We start from the raw sequence: 16,908 nt of genomic DNA on the forward strand, positions 1-16,908 counted from the left end.
TTGGCCGTGTGGTTCCTAGCTGTGTTGGCCGTGTGGTTCCTAGCTGTGTTGGCCGTGTGGTTCCTAGCTGTGTTGGCCGTGTGGTTCCTAGCTGTGTTGGCCGTGTGGTTCCTAGCTGTGTTGGCCGTGTGGTTCCTAGCTGTGTTGGCCGTGTGGTTCCTAGCTGTGTTGGCCGTGTGGTTCCTAGCTGTGTTGGCCGTGTGGTTCCTAGCTGTGTTGGCCGTGTGGTTCCTAGCCGTGTTGGCCGTGTGGTTCCCGCAGAGCACCTCAAGGAGAAGCTGGAGGAGTACGTGGCGACGCTGCCCGTGCCCGTGTACGTGTACCGCACGGAGAAGCGCTCGGGGCTGATACGCGCCCGTCTGCTGGGGGCCAAGCACGTCAAGGGCCAGGTCATCACCTTCCTGGACGCACACTGCGAGTGCACGGAGGGCTGGCTCGAGCCCTTGCTGGCCAGGATCGCCGAGAACAGGTGAACATCCACCGGACGCACACTCTTAACCAAGACGCCATCCTTCCGCCGCCTTGCTTCCTGGTGGAACTGTTTCTCTGCACTACAGCCATTCTTCAAGTGTTTACAAGGTTGCAAACCTTTACGTACTAAACAATTAGAAATTTGAACTCCTTTACCCCCCCCCCCCCTTCCCCCCTCATTCCAAAATTTTATTTGTTACAATGTACGTATGTGTATACTTACTACCTACGCAGGACATGTACTGTTTCTGGATTTCTCGTGGATTTTTCCAAGTTCGCAGCATACCACAGACAAAAAGAAACAAATGCGCAAACATTTACATATAATTACAGAGTTCTTCAAAATTGTGAAGTTTTTAAGCTTTGTTTACATCGATCTATTCAAGAAAGAAATTTGAAATGAGTAATACCAAGATTCCAAACTCTGTAAACCAGGGTTTTTTTTTCCACCTGCAAAATTAAAAAAGAAAATAGAATGCTGTTTGCATGATGAAAATTCCTGTGGAAACGTCTGGTTAGGTTTTTTATTTTAATAAACCGCTTATTGTGATACACGATGCCATTATGTTTCATGTTTCTTACTGGTTTGCTGTTTAACTAAACTTAACAACTTGTACAATTTGAAATGCCACACACTCCCTTGCTTTACTGTGATTTTGAACCCAGAATCCTTTGCATCAGAGTTGGCTGCATGTGGACGAACTGTGGCAGGGAGGTCAGCTTTATCATTTTAATAAGCTTAGTTTTTTTGGTGTGTTGGGGCTGAGTTGAGGTGGTTATTCGTGAGCGTGGCATGTAACTGACACGAAGGAGTTCAGAGTTGTAACGTATACGACGTACTTCTGCCTAGGAAAACTGTGGTGTGCCCCATCATCGATGTAATATCGGACGAGACGTTTGAATACATCACAGCTTCGGACATGACGTGGGGCGGATTCAACTGGCGACTTAACTTCCGATGGTGAGTACCGTTACTCACTGTATGCCATCACTGTTACGGCTCAGTACTTTTAGCAAATACTAAAGAAGATTATGAACATTGTAGCAACCCAGGCATCTGCCCTCCTCACTTTATGAACAACTTTATTAAAGATTTATTACTTTTTTTATAATCAGAAATTATATATGGTAGGGTTTTCTGGTATGATTTACATTTTCAGCTGCTAATCCTTTTAAGAAGTATTTGTGCATTTGCAACACATTTTATGAATATAGTTTACATTTATTTAATTTTTTTTTTTTTTTTTTTAATATTTCTAATGGATTGTTTAATTTACTGTGATAAAGTAACTTAGAATTATTTTTACCTATTTTTTTCTTATTCATTTAAGTTTTTATCAGCTTTCAAATATTTCTTTTGTATTATTTGCTATGGTGCTGTGTCTGAAAGTGGGATGATACAACATATCATGACAAGGAAGTCTGGGTGGAAAGAGACAGGGATAATCTTACGAATTTTATAAGTGTGGGAAAGACTCTTTGAGTTTTGCTTGCGATACTGTTTCTATGTGCCTGTGATTGGCTGATTTTTCTACGTGTAATGTTGTGTCTTTTGTCAAAATCGTAAGATGTTCTTTGATTGAGTGTTTATGTCATCACTAGTGCAGTTTTTTCTCATGTGAAAGAAGTTGATGTTGTAGGTCGCCATGTTAGTCATTACCTGTGCATCTGCGAGAGTAGACATGTTGAGTGATGGGTCACCAATTTGTAATATTAATGTTCATGTTTTTAAAAATATGAAAATCAATTATGAAATAATAGTGCAATTTACGGTTTTTTATTTAAAACATTATGTATTAATCAATATCAATTAAAATTACTATTTTTCAAATACAACAATAGGAAAATGTTTAAAAAATATGTTGTCTTAACCTGTTTTATCTTTAATTTTCAAAAAATAAAATGTAATTTTGTTAGCTGTTTTAAATTATGTGCACAGCTACGTAGATGACAAAAATAGTTTATAAAATGTGAATAATTAAAAGATATTGTAAATGTTTTTCATGGTTTCCATACTAAAGTTTTAGTGGTGAGTATAGGAGCATTAAGTTTGAAGTTGCAGCCGACATGGTCTTTTGAGATAGACACACAATACAAGTACCCACGTAAAAGATAAATCAGTCATAACAATTGGCAATTGGTAAATGATCCCGCATAGCTTTTGGAAGCTTAAAACACTTGACATTTTTATAGCTGTACTGGAATTTAAACCCATGTCCTCATGAATGTTATTCATGTGTCGTACCTACCATCATCCAGTTTAATAGGAGTAGTATAATTTTTTTTGTCGGCATTATTTCCACCTTTAGAGAATCCAAGATCAAAATCTTTTAATAAAATTTGCAACTACACAACACAGAAATTTAGAATAGATTTTAAATATACATATTAGGAGTGAGTGTGTGTGTGTGTGTGTGTGTGTATAAGATATAATGAGCAACTAATGTGTTTGATTTTTTTCCTTCTATGTCAAAAAACATGGAGGAAAGATACAATTTTCATAATAATCATGCATTTGAATTTATGTATGGTGCAGGTATAGAGTGCCTCAGAGGGAAATGGACAGACGTGGAGGTGACAGAACTGCACCTCTCCGCACTCCAACGATGGCCGGAGGTCTGTTTTCCATAGACAGAGACTATTTTTATGAACTCGGTTCTTACGACCAAGGAATGGACATATGGGGCGGAGAGAACTTAGAGATGTCCTTTCGGGTATGTCTTCAAGCATAGCAGCCTGCTTAAATTTTTTTCACCTGTAAAAGTATTATCGTAATTTTTTTTTTACTAAAGTTGTTATAAATAGTTTGGATGTACTGTTGCAGATTGACCATAAAAATTTTTATATAGTTGCTCAAATTCATTCAAAATGACTGTTCTTTATTTCACCAAAAATGGTAATACTTAGAGCTAAAATTTTGATTATTTTGTACCTTCGCCTTCAAACTATGATTCAAACTGAAAAAAAAAATTCTTCACACACCCTAATGTGTTATAAAATTTTTTTTGTATATCATATAGGCATCTTGGGAGTAAAATCGTACTGTAAAAGAGCAAATAGTTCCTCCTTAGGGGTAAAAAATTAAGTATAAATGCCTGGCTGTGCCCAACTTAGTGTGTGTGAGGCAATGTGTTGAGGGTGTCTCACATGGAGGTCTGCATTTCAGCTTGCCTTGTGTGTAAGAATTGAGGAATGAGTTAAACCAGTACAAAACTGCTGACAGCCAGGGCACCTATATACTAGCAAGGGAAAGAAAGGAATGAATGATAAACAAAATAAATTAATTGTGCTGCGTTCTCAGGAGGATGTCATCTATGTGGGCGGCAGCATTAGTGTGGCTGAAATCCTATACCTTGACTGAAAGTTGATGTAAGCTCAACATGCTTATGTGTGAAACATTATGAGACACATTGTCGCACAGTCATAAGATGCTCAAAAGCTTAGACATTGTGCAAATACATATTGCTAAAACTGTTCTGAAACTATGCTCAAATTACTCTCACACGTCCATTGCTACACACAAATACTTAAATGCTGTATTCAATTTAAGGCAGCCTTTTTTTTTTTTTTTTTTTTTTTTTTTGAGTTCACGCTGATGCTTTGTCAGTTTTGATTTTGTAAAGAAGTTATTAGTGGTATTCGTATTTTATATAAAGATTTTCAAAAATTAAATAAAGATTTAATAATTATAGCATGAATCTCATTAAAATTTCTCCACCAAGCCTCATTTGTGAATCTTTTGATAAATTCATGATCAGTAAAGGATGGAAAAATTAGCTTACGTGTCATAATTTTTCCACTTCTGTATTATTGGTGTATTAAATCCCATCAAAACGAAAATGTATGATTGGATGGCATAGAATATTAATTTATAGTATTTTTTTCCTCATTGTTTGCCCTTTTATTTATATATATTTTTTTTTTGCTAAAAAAAAATAATTTTTAATTTACTGTATTTGTTCTCCCAAACTGTGCACGTTGTGTAGATTATCCTACAGTTACTGTTGTGAAGTGAAACGTCCATTGTGTAGTTTGTATGTACAAAGTGTCTTGTGTTTTTGTGGCATTTTACTTTTCAAGTCTATTTTTAAAAATGCATAGTGTAGTCTCACTTGATTTCATATTTTGTATTTTATTATTATAATATGCTACGTGCGAAATGCCTCAGTCATTTAATTTGCAAGCCAAATTTGTTAATTAAAAAAAGAAAGCTTTGTCTTTTTTTTTCTCCTAACTATTAGTGTTTTGAGTTTACTCTTTAAGTACTGGTTATTATTTGATTGCATATCTTTTAATAAACTACCAACCTGAAAAAGGCCCAAAATTTTATTTTATTTTGGAAAACATTACTTTTGTTTTTAATTATATTGGCTACTAAATTTATCTTTTTTTTATTTTCTTGTATTTATCTATTAGTAAAAAGTTTGGTACAAAGTTAAATTAAAGAAACTTTTTTCAGCCAAAATAACTTAGTGAGCTTTTCTAAATATCTGGGTTACTTTCTGTAAATTAAATAATCTCAAGACAAATATGAACCATGCAGTTCTTATCATATGCTGGATGTATTTTCAGTTATCTTATTTATCTGAATAGGGAAATCATAACTAGATGAAAATTTGCCAGATGGTGTTCAGTTAAACAAAAGCCAGCTGTTCAGGAGCTAGTTTTGAAGGTAAATTAAATTATTTTCAAAGTTACAATAACAGATTTGAAACATTAGGAAGTTTACTTCCATCACAAGTGTCAAATGTGGAACTTTTATTGTAAGTCAGGGAGATTTTGGTTTTTGGTGCTCACACTTATTTTGCCACAAATGTTCACATATCTTCACCCACTCTCCATCCCATGTGATCACGACCTCTCTTCTCAGTGTGGCAGTTACCTTCTGTGAAGTGGCGATATACTTGCAGGTGTGGCAGTGCGGGGGCATTTTGGAGATCATTCCGTGCTCCCACGTGGGCCACGTGTTCCGCGACAAGTCCCCGTACACGTTCCCCGGTGGGGTGTCAAAGATAGTTTTGCACAACGCGGCGCGTGTTGCCGAGGTGTGGATGGACGAGTGGCGGGAGTTCTATTATTTAATGAACCCAGGTATAGCGCGGACAGGAGGCGGCGTAGCTAACACCTTGACTTACTAACCTACCGTGTGTTTTGCTGGTAGTGTGGGATTTTAGCGTTTTTTAGTAACTAACAGGGTCTTGCTCGCTGTTGTGCCTTGCTTGGGGTGTTAACACGATCCGTATTGCTTTTTTTTTTTTGGTTTTAACATGTTATTTGCTAACTGCTTTTGCCTTAACGTGGTGCATTTTTTTTGTGTTGTGTTGTGTTGTGTTCTTTGTGATCCTTATACATGTTATCCATGTATTTACACGATGAAAAGTTTTGGTGAGAAAACATACATTTCTGGAAGAAGAATTCACAGTAATTATCGTGTACGATCAAACTTGAATATGTATGTCTTTGGTTTATTTTTATAGGAAAATACTTATAGTCTGAGCAAATAAAAAGATAGCTTGCGATTGTTGAGGTTTATGGCACAAACTCGTTTACGATTAAAGCAACCAGTTTCGTTGGCATTCATATATTTTGCAGGAAAAAATAAACAGCAACTTTTGGCTGAATGCCTAAGCTGTTTTTAAGTAAATGTTTTAGTTTTATTTTTTTCAGTAATACTCAAAACTGAATGAGTTGATGAAATATTTTTAGTTTGACTGTATTCAGTCTGTTGCTGATGCTTTATGAAAAGTAAGTGTGCCCTGTATCCACAAGGGCAGGTGTATGAGGGTAGGTGAATTACTAAACCAGTTTTTCTTCTTCTTCCCGAAAAAACAAAATCCTTTTCAATGGCACAATCACCGCCATTGCTGATTAGCATACATGAAAAGTAGCATGGTCTCAAGCCTATTTACAAACTCCTATGTTCTATCCCAAAAATGTGCAGTGAAGCATGGAGCAATGTTATGTGAAAGCAGTTGTTGATGTGAGTTAATAATTACTTATTTACTCTGCCATCCTAGCATACGTTGCTAACGTAGCTGCTGTTTCTTTAGCTGTAAGTGAGGCTTTCGTGTAAGACACAAAACTGTCACACTTACTGTGAAAGCTGGAAGATCCATTTTGAAGCTGTGGATCTACACATGTTCTGATTTTTGTTTTCCGTGATTCTCGCTGCTTAGGCATACATATACTGCATTTTTGCAGTATGTCACAAAAATTCAGACTTCCACAATTTTTTTTTTTTTTGAGTGCTAGGGAAATAGTTATTGTTTTGCATACTGCGATGCAGAATGTTAGTAAGTGTTCAACATGTTTGATCAATATTTACGTACATTTTATTTTGTTTAATAGCAGGAGCATACAGACCTTTACTTGTAAACAATTACTAATAATTATTGCAGCCTCCAGTGGCTGTTCATAACCTAAGAATTTACATACTTTGTAAAACTAGGATTATTGTAGTTGCTTGTGTGCTAATGATTGTTTATCCAAATAAATAGGCAGGAAATGCAAACAAACTAATTCTTACAACTTAATATGTATTATAAAATGTAAAATTCCAATGTGTCTCAAAAAGGTCTTAAAGTATAATTTATTCTATGTAATTACGCATTCAATGTCATAGTTGTGTTAAAATAAAATTACTTGGAGTCATTAGGGTATTAAATATTGATTTACCACTACTGTGTGTCTAGATATATATATATTTTTTAATTTATAAATTGAAAGTAAGATGCATGATCTAGCATGGTAAGTGTTTTAAGTGGACTTGAATTATTTAAGTATTTTAATAATATAGAAGGGAATCATTTTATATAAGCCCAAAGATCTGTTGTTAAATTTAATAATACACATGCAAAAATGTTAAAATTAATTTTTTTTCCTTATTCCTCATACACTCGTAGACTTAGGACGAAAACTAATATACTATTTTTACAAAGTCAATTTAGGTAGCAAATTACGCAATCATCGACCTTTTAACGATGTCAAATTTTGTTTGGTTTTTGGCTATTACTTCTAACCAGCGGGTGCCTGAAAAGCTATTTTTTTTTGTCAAAGAATTGTTTTAATATGTACAGTAGAACTCTGTTAAGAAGTTTAAGAAATACAAAATATTAATCATTGAAACTTCTTCAAATGCTCAAATCGTACGTGCGTATAAAAAGGGAAAATTTGTTTCAACTTACTAAGAGGAAAACTTTTTTAATCTCAACTTAAGTGTGTTTACCTGTATTTTTGAATAAGTAATGTTACATTATTGTGCTCTAAAGATATCATTCGATGTGTGCTAGTGTGGGGTAAGCTTGTATTGAAAGGAAAGCTTACGGTGTAGTGTGTTTACAACGGGTTACTACATTATATCAAGAAACATAGTTACTGCTGGTATAGTAGTTCTCACACATCATGCACGTAGTCCTGGCAGCTGTCAGCAGTTCTTTAATGCAGCAGAAAGTGGCGTGTAAAGTTCAATAGTTCTCCTTATTTATAGGTATGGATGTGCGGTGGTACGCTCGAAATTGCCACGTGCTCCCACGTGGGACACGTGTTTCGTAAATCCACCCCTTACACCTTTCCCGGGGGCACTTCCAAAATAGTTAACCATAACAACGCACGGCTAGCGGAGGTTTGGCTCGATGAATGGAAGGAATTTTACTACAGCATTAACCCAGGTTAGATTACTAACTTGTGGGTGCGGGACAATGCCAATGATGTAGTATGTAGTTGTGTACAGAGTTCTGTGGCAGTTACGACAAAACCAATTTACATTTATCAGATACATGTACTGTACACTATTTACTGTTGCTTTTGTGAAGTTATTGTACGTGTTAATTTTTAAAAAAAAATTACAATCTTTATAAATTTCTTAATCCTCATGTTAATTTATTTTCTCTGGAAACTTGATGCATTCTTTAACCTCTAAATTATACTAAATAGTAGTATGTTAATGAGTGCCAAGAATTTTGTATATACAGTCACACTTTTGAAACCAACATTATTTTCTTAGTTTTGACCCATTCTGTAATGTGCACCATATGAGTCACTCACTTTTGGATCTTTCTGATGGATTTGGACGTTAACTTTGCAGGAACTATAAAAAAAGTTTTGTGTATGCACCAGCCACAGTACTCTGAGAATGTTTATTTGCACAGGAAAAATTTAGAAAATCTATACATAATAAAACTTAATGTATGAATATGATTTGCTTCAGTAAATATTTAAAAGTTCGAAAATTTCTTCAAAACTCAAGTCTATGTGTTTATGCTCAAATATATAATACTTGGGGACAAGATTATATGGTTTTATTTTTAGGCTAATTTTGTTCTTAAAAACAGGAGACTCTGCGATTATTGTTTTTATTTTTATGAATTCTGTTTATTCATAACTATAGCATAATATTAAACAAATATGACACATTAAATGACTTTCACTAATATATTTTGGACTTTTACAATATTAACAATTTTTATTGAGCATGTAGGATTAATCAGAACAATAAAAATAAATTGGCAAGGATTTGTGTGCTTGGAAAATGTACCTTCATAATGTAAAACTGAGTTACTAATAACATTTGCAAGATATAAAAAGTATAGAAATTTTCCAGTCTCTTTAGTTTATTTCTGTCTCTTGATATCTAGAATTGAATTCGAGGGGTGGATTCTGGGCACTTCGTAAGAAATGAATTTTATATTAGGATTAAAGAAAAATAGTATTCAACCCACCAGTATTTCAAAGGCAATGGAACTTTGATTTTGTATCAACCTTCATCTTGAACGGCAGGTTGTACCAAATAGTAATGCTCATGAATATTTTTTTCTTATAAAGTTGCTTATTAAATATTCTTTTAAATATACTAGGCACCACATATCTGTAAGCCTAACCACCACGAGGAAAAGATGTGTCACTATTTCAGGACCGTGCGTGGTTGTGAGGGCAAGGAGAGAGGTGAAAACAAGCCTTTGATACTACACCACATACCATCGGCAGCACAACAGAACACTTTTAGCAGCAGTGACACATATACTTCTCGTGGCGCTCAAGCTCAGATATGTGGCCGGCAGTATACTGTACGTGAAGTTTTCTTTTGTATTCCCGTTTAAACTTGCAGCCGTGTTCCTGGAAATGCCAGATTAGAGTGTGTTTACTATATTATGTTATTTTATGCAACACAACTATTTATATTTGTAAAAAGTTCCATTGTACGTGATCCTCTGCTCTTGTCTGCATATTTTAGGTTTTTTTTTTTTTTTTTTTACCTATCTTAAGTTGGCCTGCTCCTATATTTTATCTGCCCTTAATTTTGCTATTGTGTGCCATTTTCTTCAGTTAATAGATTCCTTTTTGTGACTCGTTCAAGTTGGGCTAGTTATCATTTGCTAGGTTTTCTTTTGCTTTGTTAATTTATGGTGCACAAAATTTAGTCTGGTATTGACATCTTTCCCCATATCAATGGTAAATTTTTTTTTTGTAAACAACATTAAACTTCTTTTGAAAACTTCATTGCATTGTAATGGTTTGATACAAAGTCAGAGGTCCTTTGTATTTGAAGTACTGGTGAGTTGAATCCCATTTTTCTCTGATCTAAATCTCATTAATTTCTTAAGGATTGCCCTGAATAATCCACCTCGTGAATTCAATTCTAGAACTGTGACAGAAATAAAGTATAATAAATATTGGTAAAAATACAACTTCAAGTTTTGAAAAAAAAACATTCAAACCTTTTAATTACTCAAGCAAAGCATATTCACACAATTAAGATCTAAAAGGGCATTCAAACTAGCACATACACAAAACATCATATTATAGCTACCTAATACAGTAAACTCTCGCCAGTCCGTGGCCCGAGAATCCGAAGTTCTCAGAAATCCGGGGTATTTCCGAAGTGACATGATCGTTACTGTTTAGATGTATGTATCACTATTCTCAGTGGATGATAAGAGCGACGCTCACTGATATTTATAGCGCGGTAAAAGGCTGGCGCGCAGTCATCTCGTTCCCGTCAGATAACTGTGAAATTTGAGCGGTGACCGTAACATTATATGGCGGGAAAATAAAGATAAAGGTGTAATGCCTTTTCCTCTGGTGCTTTCAAGAAATTTTTTAACGGTTTTTTACACCTAAAACTTCAAAACCATGCCTTTTAGCCATTTTAACTCCTCTTAATCCGATATAAAAAAAACAGTTGGGCATTAGCAAATTCTTAAATGCTTTTCGTAAACAGACTCCAGTCGGATATTTAGAGTAGGTTGGAAATCGCGTAGGTTTTCCTGAAGCTCTGGGCACCGTGTGTCAGTGTGTGAAACATGTTGCCAGTGACAAGTTTCCTAGCTGTGCGCGGCACACGACTGTAGTTGTCATGCGTCACACGCCGGGAATGCTGGCCGGAGGGAAGGTGAGTATAGTTCATTTGCGGTAAAAATAAATACTCTAACCGCCCTGCTAAATTTTTCCATTAAAGAAATTTTGAAGTTTCAGAGATTTTCCAGCAGAAATAATGTTCTGTAACTAACAAACAAATTGTATCAAAAAATTAACGGTAAATGGCTGCCGTGGGGGGCCTTAAAAAAATGTTCATTTTACCGGGAATGGACTATACAACCTGGCTTTCGTCGCATGCAGTGTGGAGTAGGGGAGGAAGGATGTTGACAGTTTCACACGCAGAAAATGGCTAGAGGGCTGGAGAGAGGGAGAGAGATGGTTTGTTGTCTGGGAGGGAGAGGTAAGCCGTATGACGTCATGCATCCGCTGCCTTTGCAGCCGCCAGCCTGTCTAGACGAGATTCTCGCACTCCCACTTACGTCGCACAAGCTACTGCTGCCGTGTTTTTAAACGGACTGTCCAATTTTTTTTCTCTTCTTATACGAACATTAGTAAGTGCACTATAAACCAACACAAAATATATGCTGCATGTTAAATAATAGCTTTGTATAAGCTTTTATTGTGAGTTTTACCATTTTTTCCCCGATTATTTTTGTTTTGTGCCAAAATTTCAGATTTTTTGATGGTTCTAGTGTACAATTAACTAATGATTTTTTTTTATTTCTCCCGTTTCTCTTTAGTTTAACTGGACTGGCCGTGTGTCTGTGAGGGAGTGGCCTTGAGTCTCTTGCCAGCTACGTATCGCTTCTCTCAACCGCCCCTCCTAAATTCACTTCCCCTTATCAAGGGGCTTCCCGTTTCAGCGCACGCCACATTGCTACGCCTAGCTCTTTCACATCAAAGTGCGACTTCGGGTGCCATTAATTTAATTTAAGATGACTTTAAATTACTTTTTACACAATTTACTACCAACTTGAACAAATGGGTGTGTTAAATTTAATCAGGCCAGGCTGTAAATTTTCAGGGAAAAAAATTTCTCGGGTGCTTCATTTACTATGAATGGACTATACTGGTATTGCTTACGTACCATTCTGTTAACTTCTCAAGTGTCTTGTTTATTATGACATCCTGTGGTAGTATTACATGTTCATTGACTACCATCTTATCTTTTAGAATTTTTTTTTGTATTTTAATGAAAATTTTTCAAAAATCCGAAGTTTTCAAAAATCCGAAGGTCATAAATCCCCGACACCCACGGATTTGCGAGAGTTTACTGTAGCAAAATAATTTAGGTTTAGTCAAATTTATGAATTTTGTAAACAATATTTAGGAATTTTTTGAAAGCAGAAAATTAGGGTAGGTTTGCTGTATGCTTTACCTGGGTTTTCACAACCTCTCGATGTAGCTGTTCAGCTGTCAATAACTACACCCCGTTTGGAAACTGCGAATCCGTTTTTCGGCTCTCAGAGTCCATGCCCATGATTGGAATTTATTCGAATTTTGGACATGTAAAAGAAACATCCTTCACTCCTGCTCGGGTTTGCCCTCTGGGAATAGTTACCGGGGGACTGGATGTGCATGGTTTTGTAGGCCGCGAGAGACTTGTATGCTCTACCTTACACCAGTTGAGAAGAACCTTCGTAACTTTTAGTTTCTACCATCTTCTTCCCGTGGTGACATTTCTTTTCCGTATTATCATTTAAAGTATAATCATTTTAGTGCTTAGGTATTTTGGGTTCAAATTTTAACATGTATTGGCATAGTCCCGCACTCAACATTGGCTACTATCATTATTTTAAAAAAAAGTATATGATGCACATTTTCAGTTTTTAACATTATTGTGCATGTTATAATTTTTTTTATGCTTGTTGGTACTAATCAGTAATTTATTAATTTTTGGGAGTGTGTGTTGCTTGATTTTTTTTTTATGTTGCTGCTGTTGGTTTCATTAACAAGGGAAACTTTAGTATTATTGATTGGTATGTTATTTTATGCAGAAATTTATATGTGACTCATATGTGTGCATCAAGCAGCTATAGAAAAAAACTCAATAATTTGATTGGTATAATAGAAGATGTTTATCACTGTCATTATATTGTTTGTTTTATACAAGTACATTTAAAATTTTAAGTATGGAATTCAGAAAAATGAATAGATTTGATCATTTGTCTTGGTTGGTGATTGTTTAATGTCCAAGTGAATGTTACTACAATAGAAACTGTTCGGACTTACATAGTATAATTGCGAAAAATAGTTTTACTCTCCAAAAATTACGTAATAAAATAGTCCCACAAAAAACAGTGCAACATCCACTTGTCAAGGTTCCAAACAGCATAAGAAGCTGTATGTATTTTGACCCTGTACTCTTATTTCAGGAGCAAGAAGCGTTGATGTAGGAGACGTGTCTGAACGTAAGGAACTCCGTAAAAAGCTTCAGTGCAAAAGCTTCCGCTGGTACTTGGAAAATATCTATCCAGAATCGCAGATGCCGTTGGATTACTTTTATCTGGGAGATGTAAGACATAGTTTTAGTCTTCCACTGTTTAATGTTTGGTATTATATTTTTAAATAATTAAGATAGCTCAGCAGGAAAAACAGTTAAAAAAAAGGGTTGTATATGATTATTCTTAATGCTTTAATTATTTCATTTAATCATTTATACAGGATACTCAGATTTGCTGTGCAAAAATTTTAATAGGCGACATGGAATATGCCAAAACAAATCGTTTTTTATAAAGGACAAGTGTCCCTAAAACTCCAACCCTACAAAGGTACAAGTGTAAACAGTAACACGCAAATATGAATTTTGTGCACAAGGCACTACTCCGTAGGCTATGAAGACATGCTACTGCAATGCTGTGATGAAATACTGTGTGAGAAGTAGAGTGATGAGTGGGGTGCAGATGTTTAGAGCCTATTGCAATCGTCATTATTATTTACAGCACCCTTCGTGGTATGAAACTCCCAGTTTTAGGCAGTTGCTGGTAAAGACGTATGAAGAGTCTTCCTGTTCGGTACAGGCTTTTTGGGAAAGCACCCTTGGTAATTGCACACTGCTTCTGCTGCATTTATTCTCATCTTCCCACGCACCATGTGCACATCTGCCATCTCTGTGATCGTAAAGTCTGCCAAACTATTGCTGTTTGACAAATCTGTAATCGTAGCACCGTGCTCACTAAACCCAGAGCCAAACATTTAAACAACCACACTGTGTTGCACCCGAGACTGCTGGTTGCTTGTCCGTGTGGCTGACTAAACATCTCAGCCCCACTTGTCACCCGCTTCCCGCAGAGCTTTGAATATCACGGCACTGTGATCGCAAATCTCTCAGCCAATGAAGGTGCACCTAATGCAGGCAAAATTCAAATTTTCCTGCTTCTATTTGTGCCTGTAACTCTTCAGGATTTCATTTCCGGACATTTTTTCTTTAACAAAAATGTCTTGTTTCTGTGTTTTCTACCACCCATTAATTTATGCCCAGAAATTTCAGAACACACTGTGTACTTTTGTCTTTATAAAGTTTAAGTACTTTTAAAGTTAATTTATTTGTCTCATTGAAACTTTTGAAACAAAATGAATGCAGAATAAAAATTTGTTGAAAAACATGTCTGTAATGTGGATTATTTTATAAAAATTTTCAGGTGAGAAATGCAGAAACTCAGAATTGTCTTGACACGATGGGCAGGAAAGGTGGTGAGAATCTGGGAATGAGTTACTGCCACGGCCTGGGTGGAAACCAGGTAAGAATATTTATTAAAAAATTGCTTTTATTTATTTGTTTATTATTTTTAGTTTTTAACATTCCCACCAACAGCCTCATAAAGCAATAACACCTTTTGTAAATAATGTTGGATCAAAAAAAATTTGGTTACTAAATGATTTGTTGCTGACATCAGTTACAAGTTGAAATTAAACTTATATAAACTCATTTTTTGATGCATATAAAAATTATCTTTGTGAAGAAGAGGGGCAGTTTTCAGTTCTAGCAATAAAATATTTCAACTTTGTAGATATGATGTTGTGAGGCATTTGAAGTAGTGGTAGAGATTTCGTTCAGCGCCTTCTGTGTTTGCTAGGTGTTTGCATACACGAAGCGACAGCAGATCATGTCGGACGACAACTGCCTGGACGCGTCCAGTCCGGAAGGCCCGGTCAAGCTGGTGAGGTGTCACGGCATGGGAGGCAACCAAGCCTGGACATACAACAACCAGGTACGTGCATTTCGCTCGGCACAGTTTCAAGAGGTCTTCGTTGTGTGTAAATTTCTTTGTTGTAGTGGCTCCGAGGAAGCTTCTTTAATGTGTTTGTCAGGGATGTCAGAACTTGTTTGAGCATTTTAGCATAACTTACTTGCGCCCAAATCAGTTAATGTTTTGTGTTTCAATAGATGTAGAGTTATTTATGTTATACGCACATCATCTCTATGAAGATAAAATTTCAGAGGTAGATATTGGATATTATATAGGTATCAATATTGAATTGGTACCATGATAAAAAAAAACATCAAAATGGCCACAAATTTTAGGTACTATAACTATAAAAAAATTTCATGAATGTTCTTGTTTTAGCATGTAATGTGTAGCATAATATTCCATCAAAGTGGATTCTAAAAATTAATGATTTATGTTCTTCAATTGATAATGCACCTCTTTTCGTCCGATTTTTACTTAATACCAACAATTGTCAGTCAATTTTTTTTTTCCAAGTACCGGTACATAGAATGTGACATGTGGTACTATAAAAAGATACTATTCTGTTGTAAAAAGTATTAACTAACATCTTGTGCATTGAATATTGGACTCTCTTCACATATTAATCATAATTTGTGTAAATAAAAGGTAAAACTAATAACCCAAAAAAAAATCTTTTATTTTAAAAACAAAGTTGAACAAATAAAACCGAAAATCTTGTCTGCGGTTGTTGTTGAGTGTTGTTGAGTTTGGGAGTGGTTTGAAACGCGTTCAGGGCCGGCGCGTCCATATAGGCGAACTAGGCAACCGCCTAGGGCGCCAAGTTGCTGGGGCGGCGCAGCACGACACACAACAGCTCATATAGTATGTTTAACGATTATTGAAACTAGATGAAGATGGATTTTTGTAACAGTTTGGAATGTTTATACAGGAAAGCACCAGTACAACGAACTTCAGTTAAACGAACACTTCACTTAACCGAACTCATTGTTTGGTCCCGCCAAAAACGTATATAATAACCTTGAATTTTATTTCATCTTAACGAATTTTACGACGGTCCGTTTCTTCGTGAAACAAAAATATTCACTTGAACGAACAACCTTGAGGCACATTATGAAAAAAATTACCATCCAAAAACTTGTTCTTTATTTTTAATTTTCTTATTCAAACGTAACAGCGTGTACGTAAACAAAAACAATAACGGAACTAGTATGTGTGCGCACGTACTATCGAAATTAGTAGATTAATTCTCGTGTTTTGAAATAATATTGGAATGGTATTACGTCCGTTGTACGATACAACTAGTACATATTCTCGGATTTTTCGTTTTTTGGCTACTTACATTACGATAATTTTTGTACGGTACTTTGGCTAACCTGTGTTTTAATTTATTTTTTGAAAGTCATTTTTTTCATCACAGTCCATAGTGTTTTTGTCGTGTCTACAGGCGTGAAATTTTTTACGTTTTTCAATAGCGTTGTGTTCTTCAGTGCCGGTTGTAGAAATGAAGCGTGTGACAGAACAAAAGTGTATATGGGGGAGAAAAAAAAATAACGCAATTCATCAAAACTTTCGACCTAAGACCTAACTATTCAAAAGAATGACGATGCTTGTCGTCTTCAAATGTTTTGGAACACCATGCGTTTTGTAATGTATGCACGTGTGACTTTTCGATTGCACACGTTGGAAGGGATGACTGTAGAGGGCACATTGAATTAAAGAAACATGCGGAATATTTTATAGTCATGACGAGCAATAAATCCATATCGTAGTTTTTTCGCTACATCTGAAGAAACGAAAGTAACTAACGCAGAGTTATTGTTTACAAGTTCTGTTGTTTGTTTATAAGACAGTTCTTATCCAACCAGGATAAAAGAAGCAAATAAAAAGACAATTGTTCAAAAGTATAACTTTGCATACTTTGAATTGAAGG

General features: G+C 35.6%; 1 protein-coding gene across 2 annotated transcripts in view; it reads left to right on the top strand.

Annotated features, from left to right (window-relative positions):
* The window catches only part of LOC134533922 (polypeptide N-acetylgalactosaminyltransferase 5), a 60,193-nt gene that overhangs the window by 31,370 nt on the left and 11,915 nt on the right, over nt 1-16,908 (top strand). Inside the window, exons 4-10 of one of the 2 annotated variants that reach the window (XM_063371729.1) lie at nt 262-469; nt 1,322-1,432; nt 3,008-3,185; nt 5,382-5,562; nt 13,161-13,300; nt 14,427-14,525; nt 14,862-14,996. In XM_063371729.1, the coding sequence (XP_063227799.1) occupies nt 262-469; nt 1,322-1,432; nt 3,008-3,185; nt 5,382-5,562; nt 13,161-13,300; nt 14,427-14,525; nt 14,862-14,996 (1,052 nt within the window). Of the gene's footprint in view, nt 1-261; nt 470-1,321; nt 1,433-3,007; nt 3,186-5,381; nt 5,563-7,957; nt 8,139-13,160; nt 13,301-14,426; nt 14,526-14,861; nt 14,997-16,908 lie in introns of both variants that reach the window. The other variant, XM_063371728.1, reaches the window with a different exon arrangement.

The sequence above is a fragment of the Bacillus rossius genome, chromosome 7 (genome assembly GCF_032445375.1).
Source record: "Bacillus rossius redtenbacheri isolate Brsri chromosome 7, Brsri_v3, whole genome shotgun sequence".
Taxonomy (NCBI): Eukaryota; Metazoa; Arthropoda; class Insecta; order Phasmatodea; family Bacillidae; genus Bacillus; species Bacillus rossius.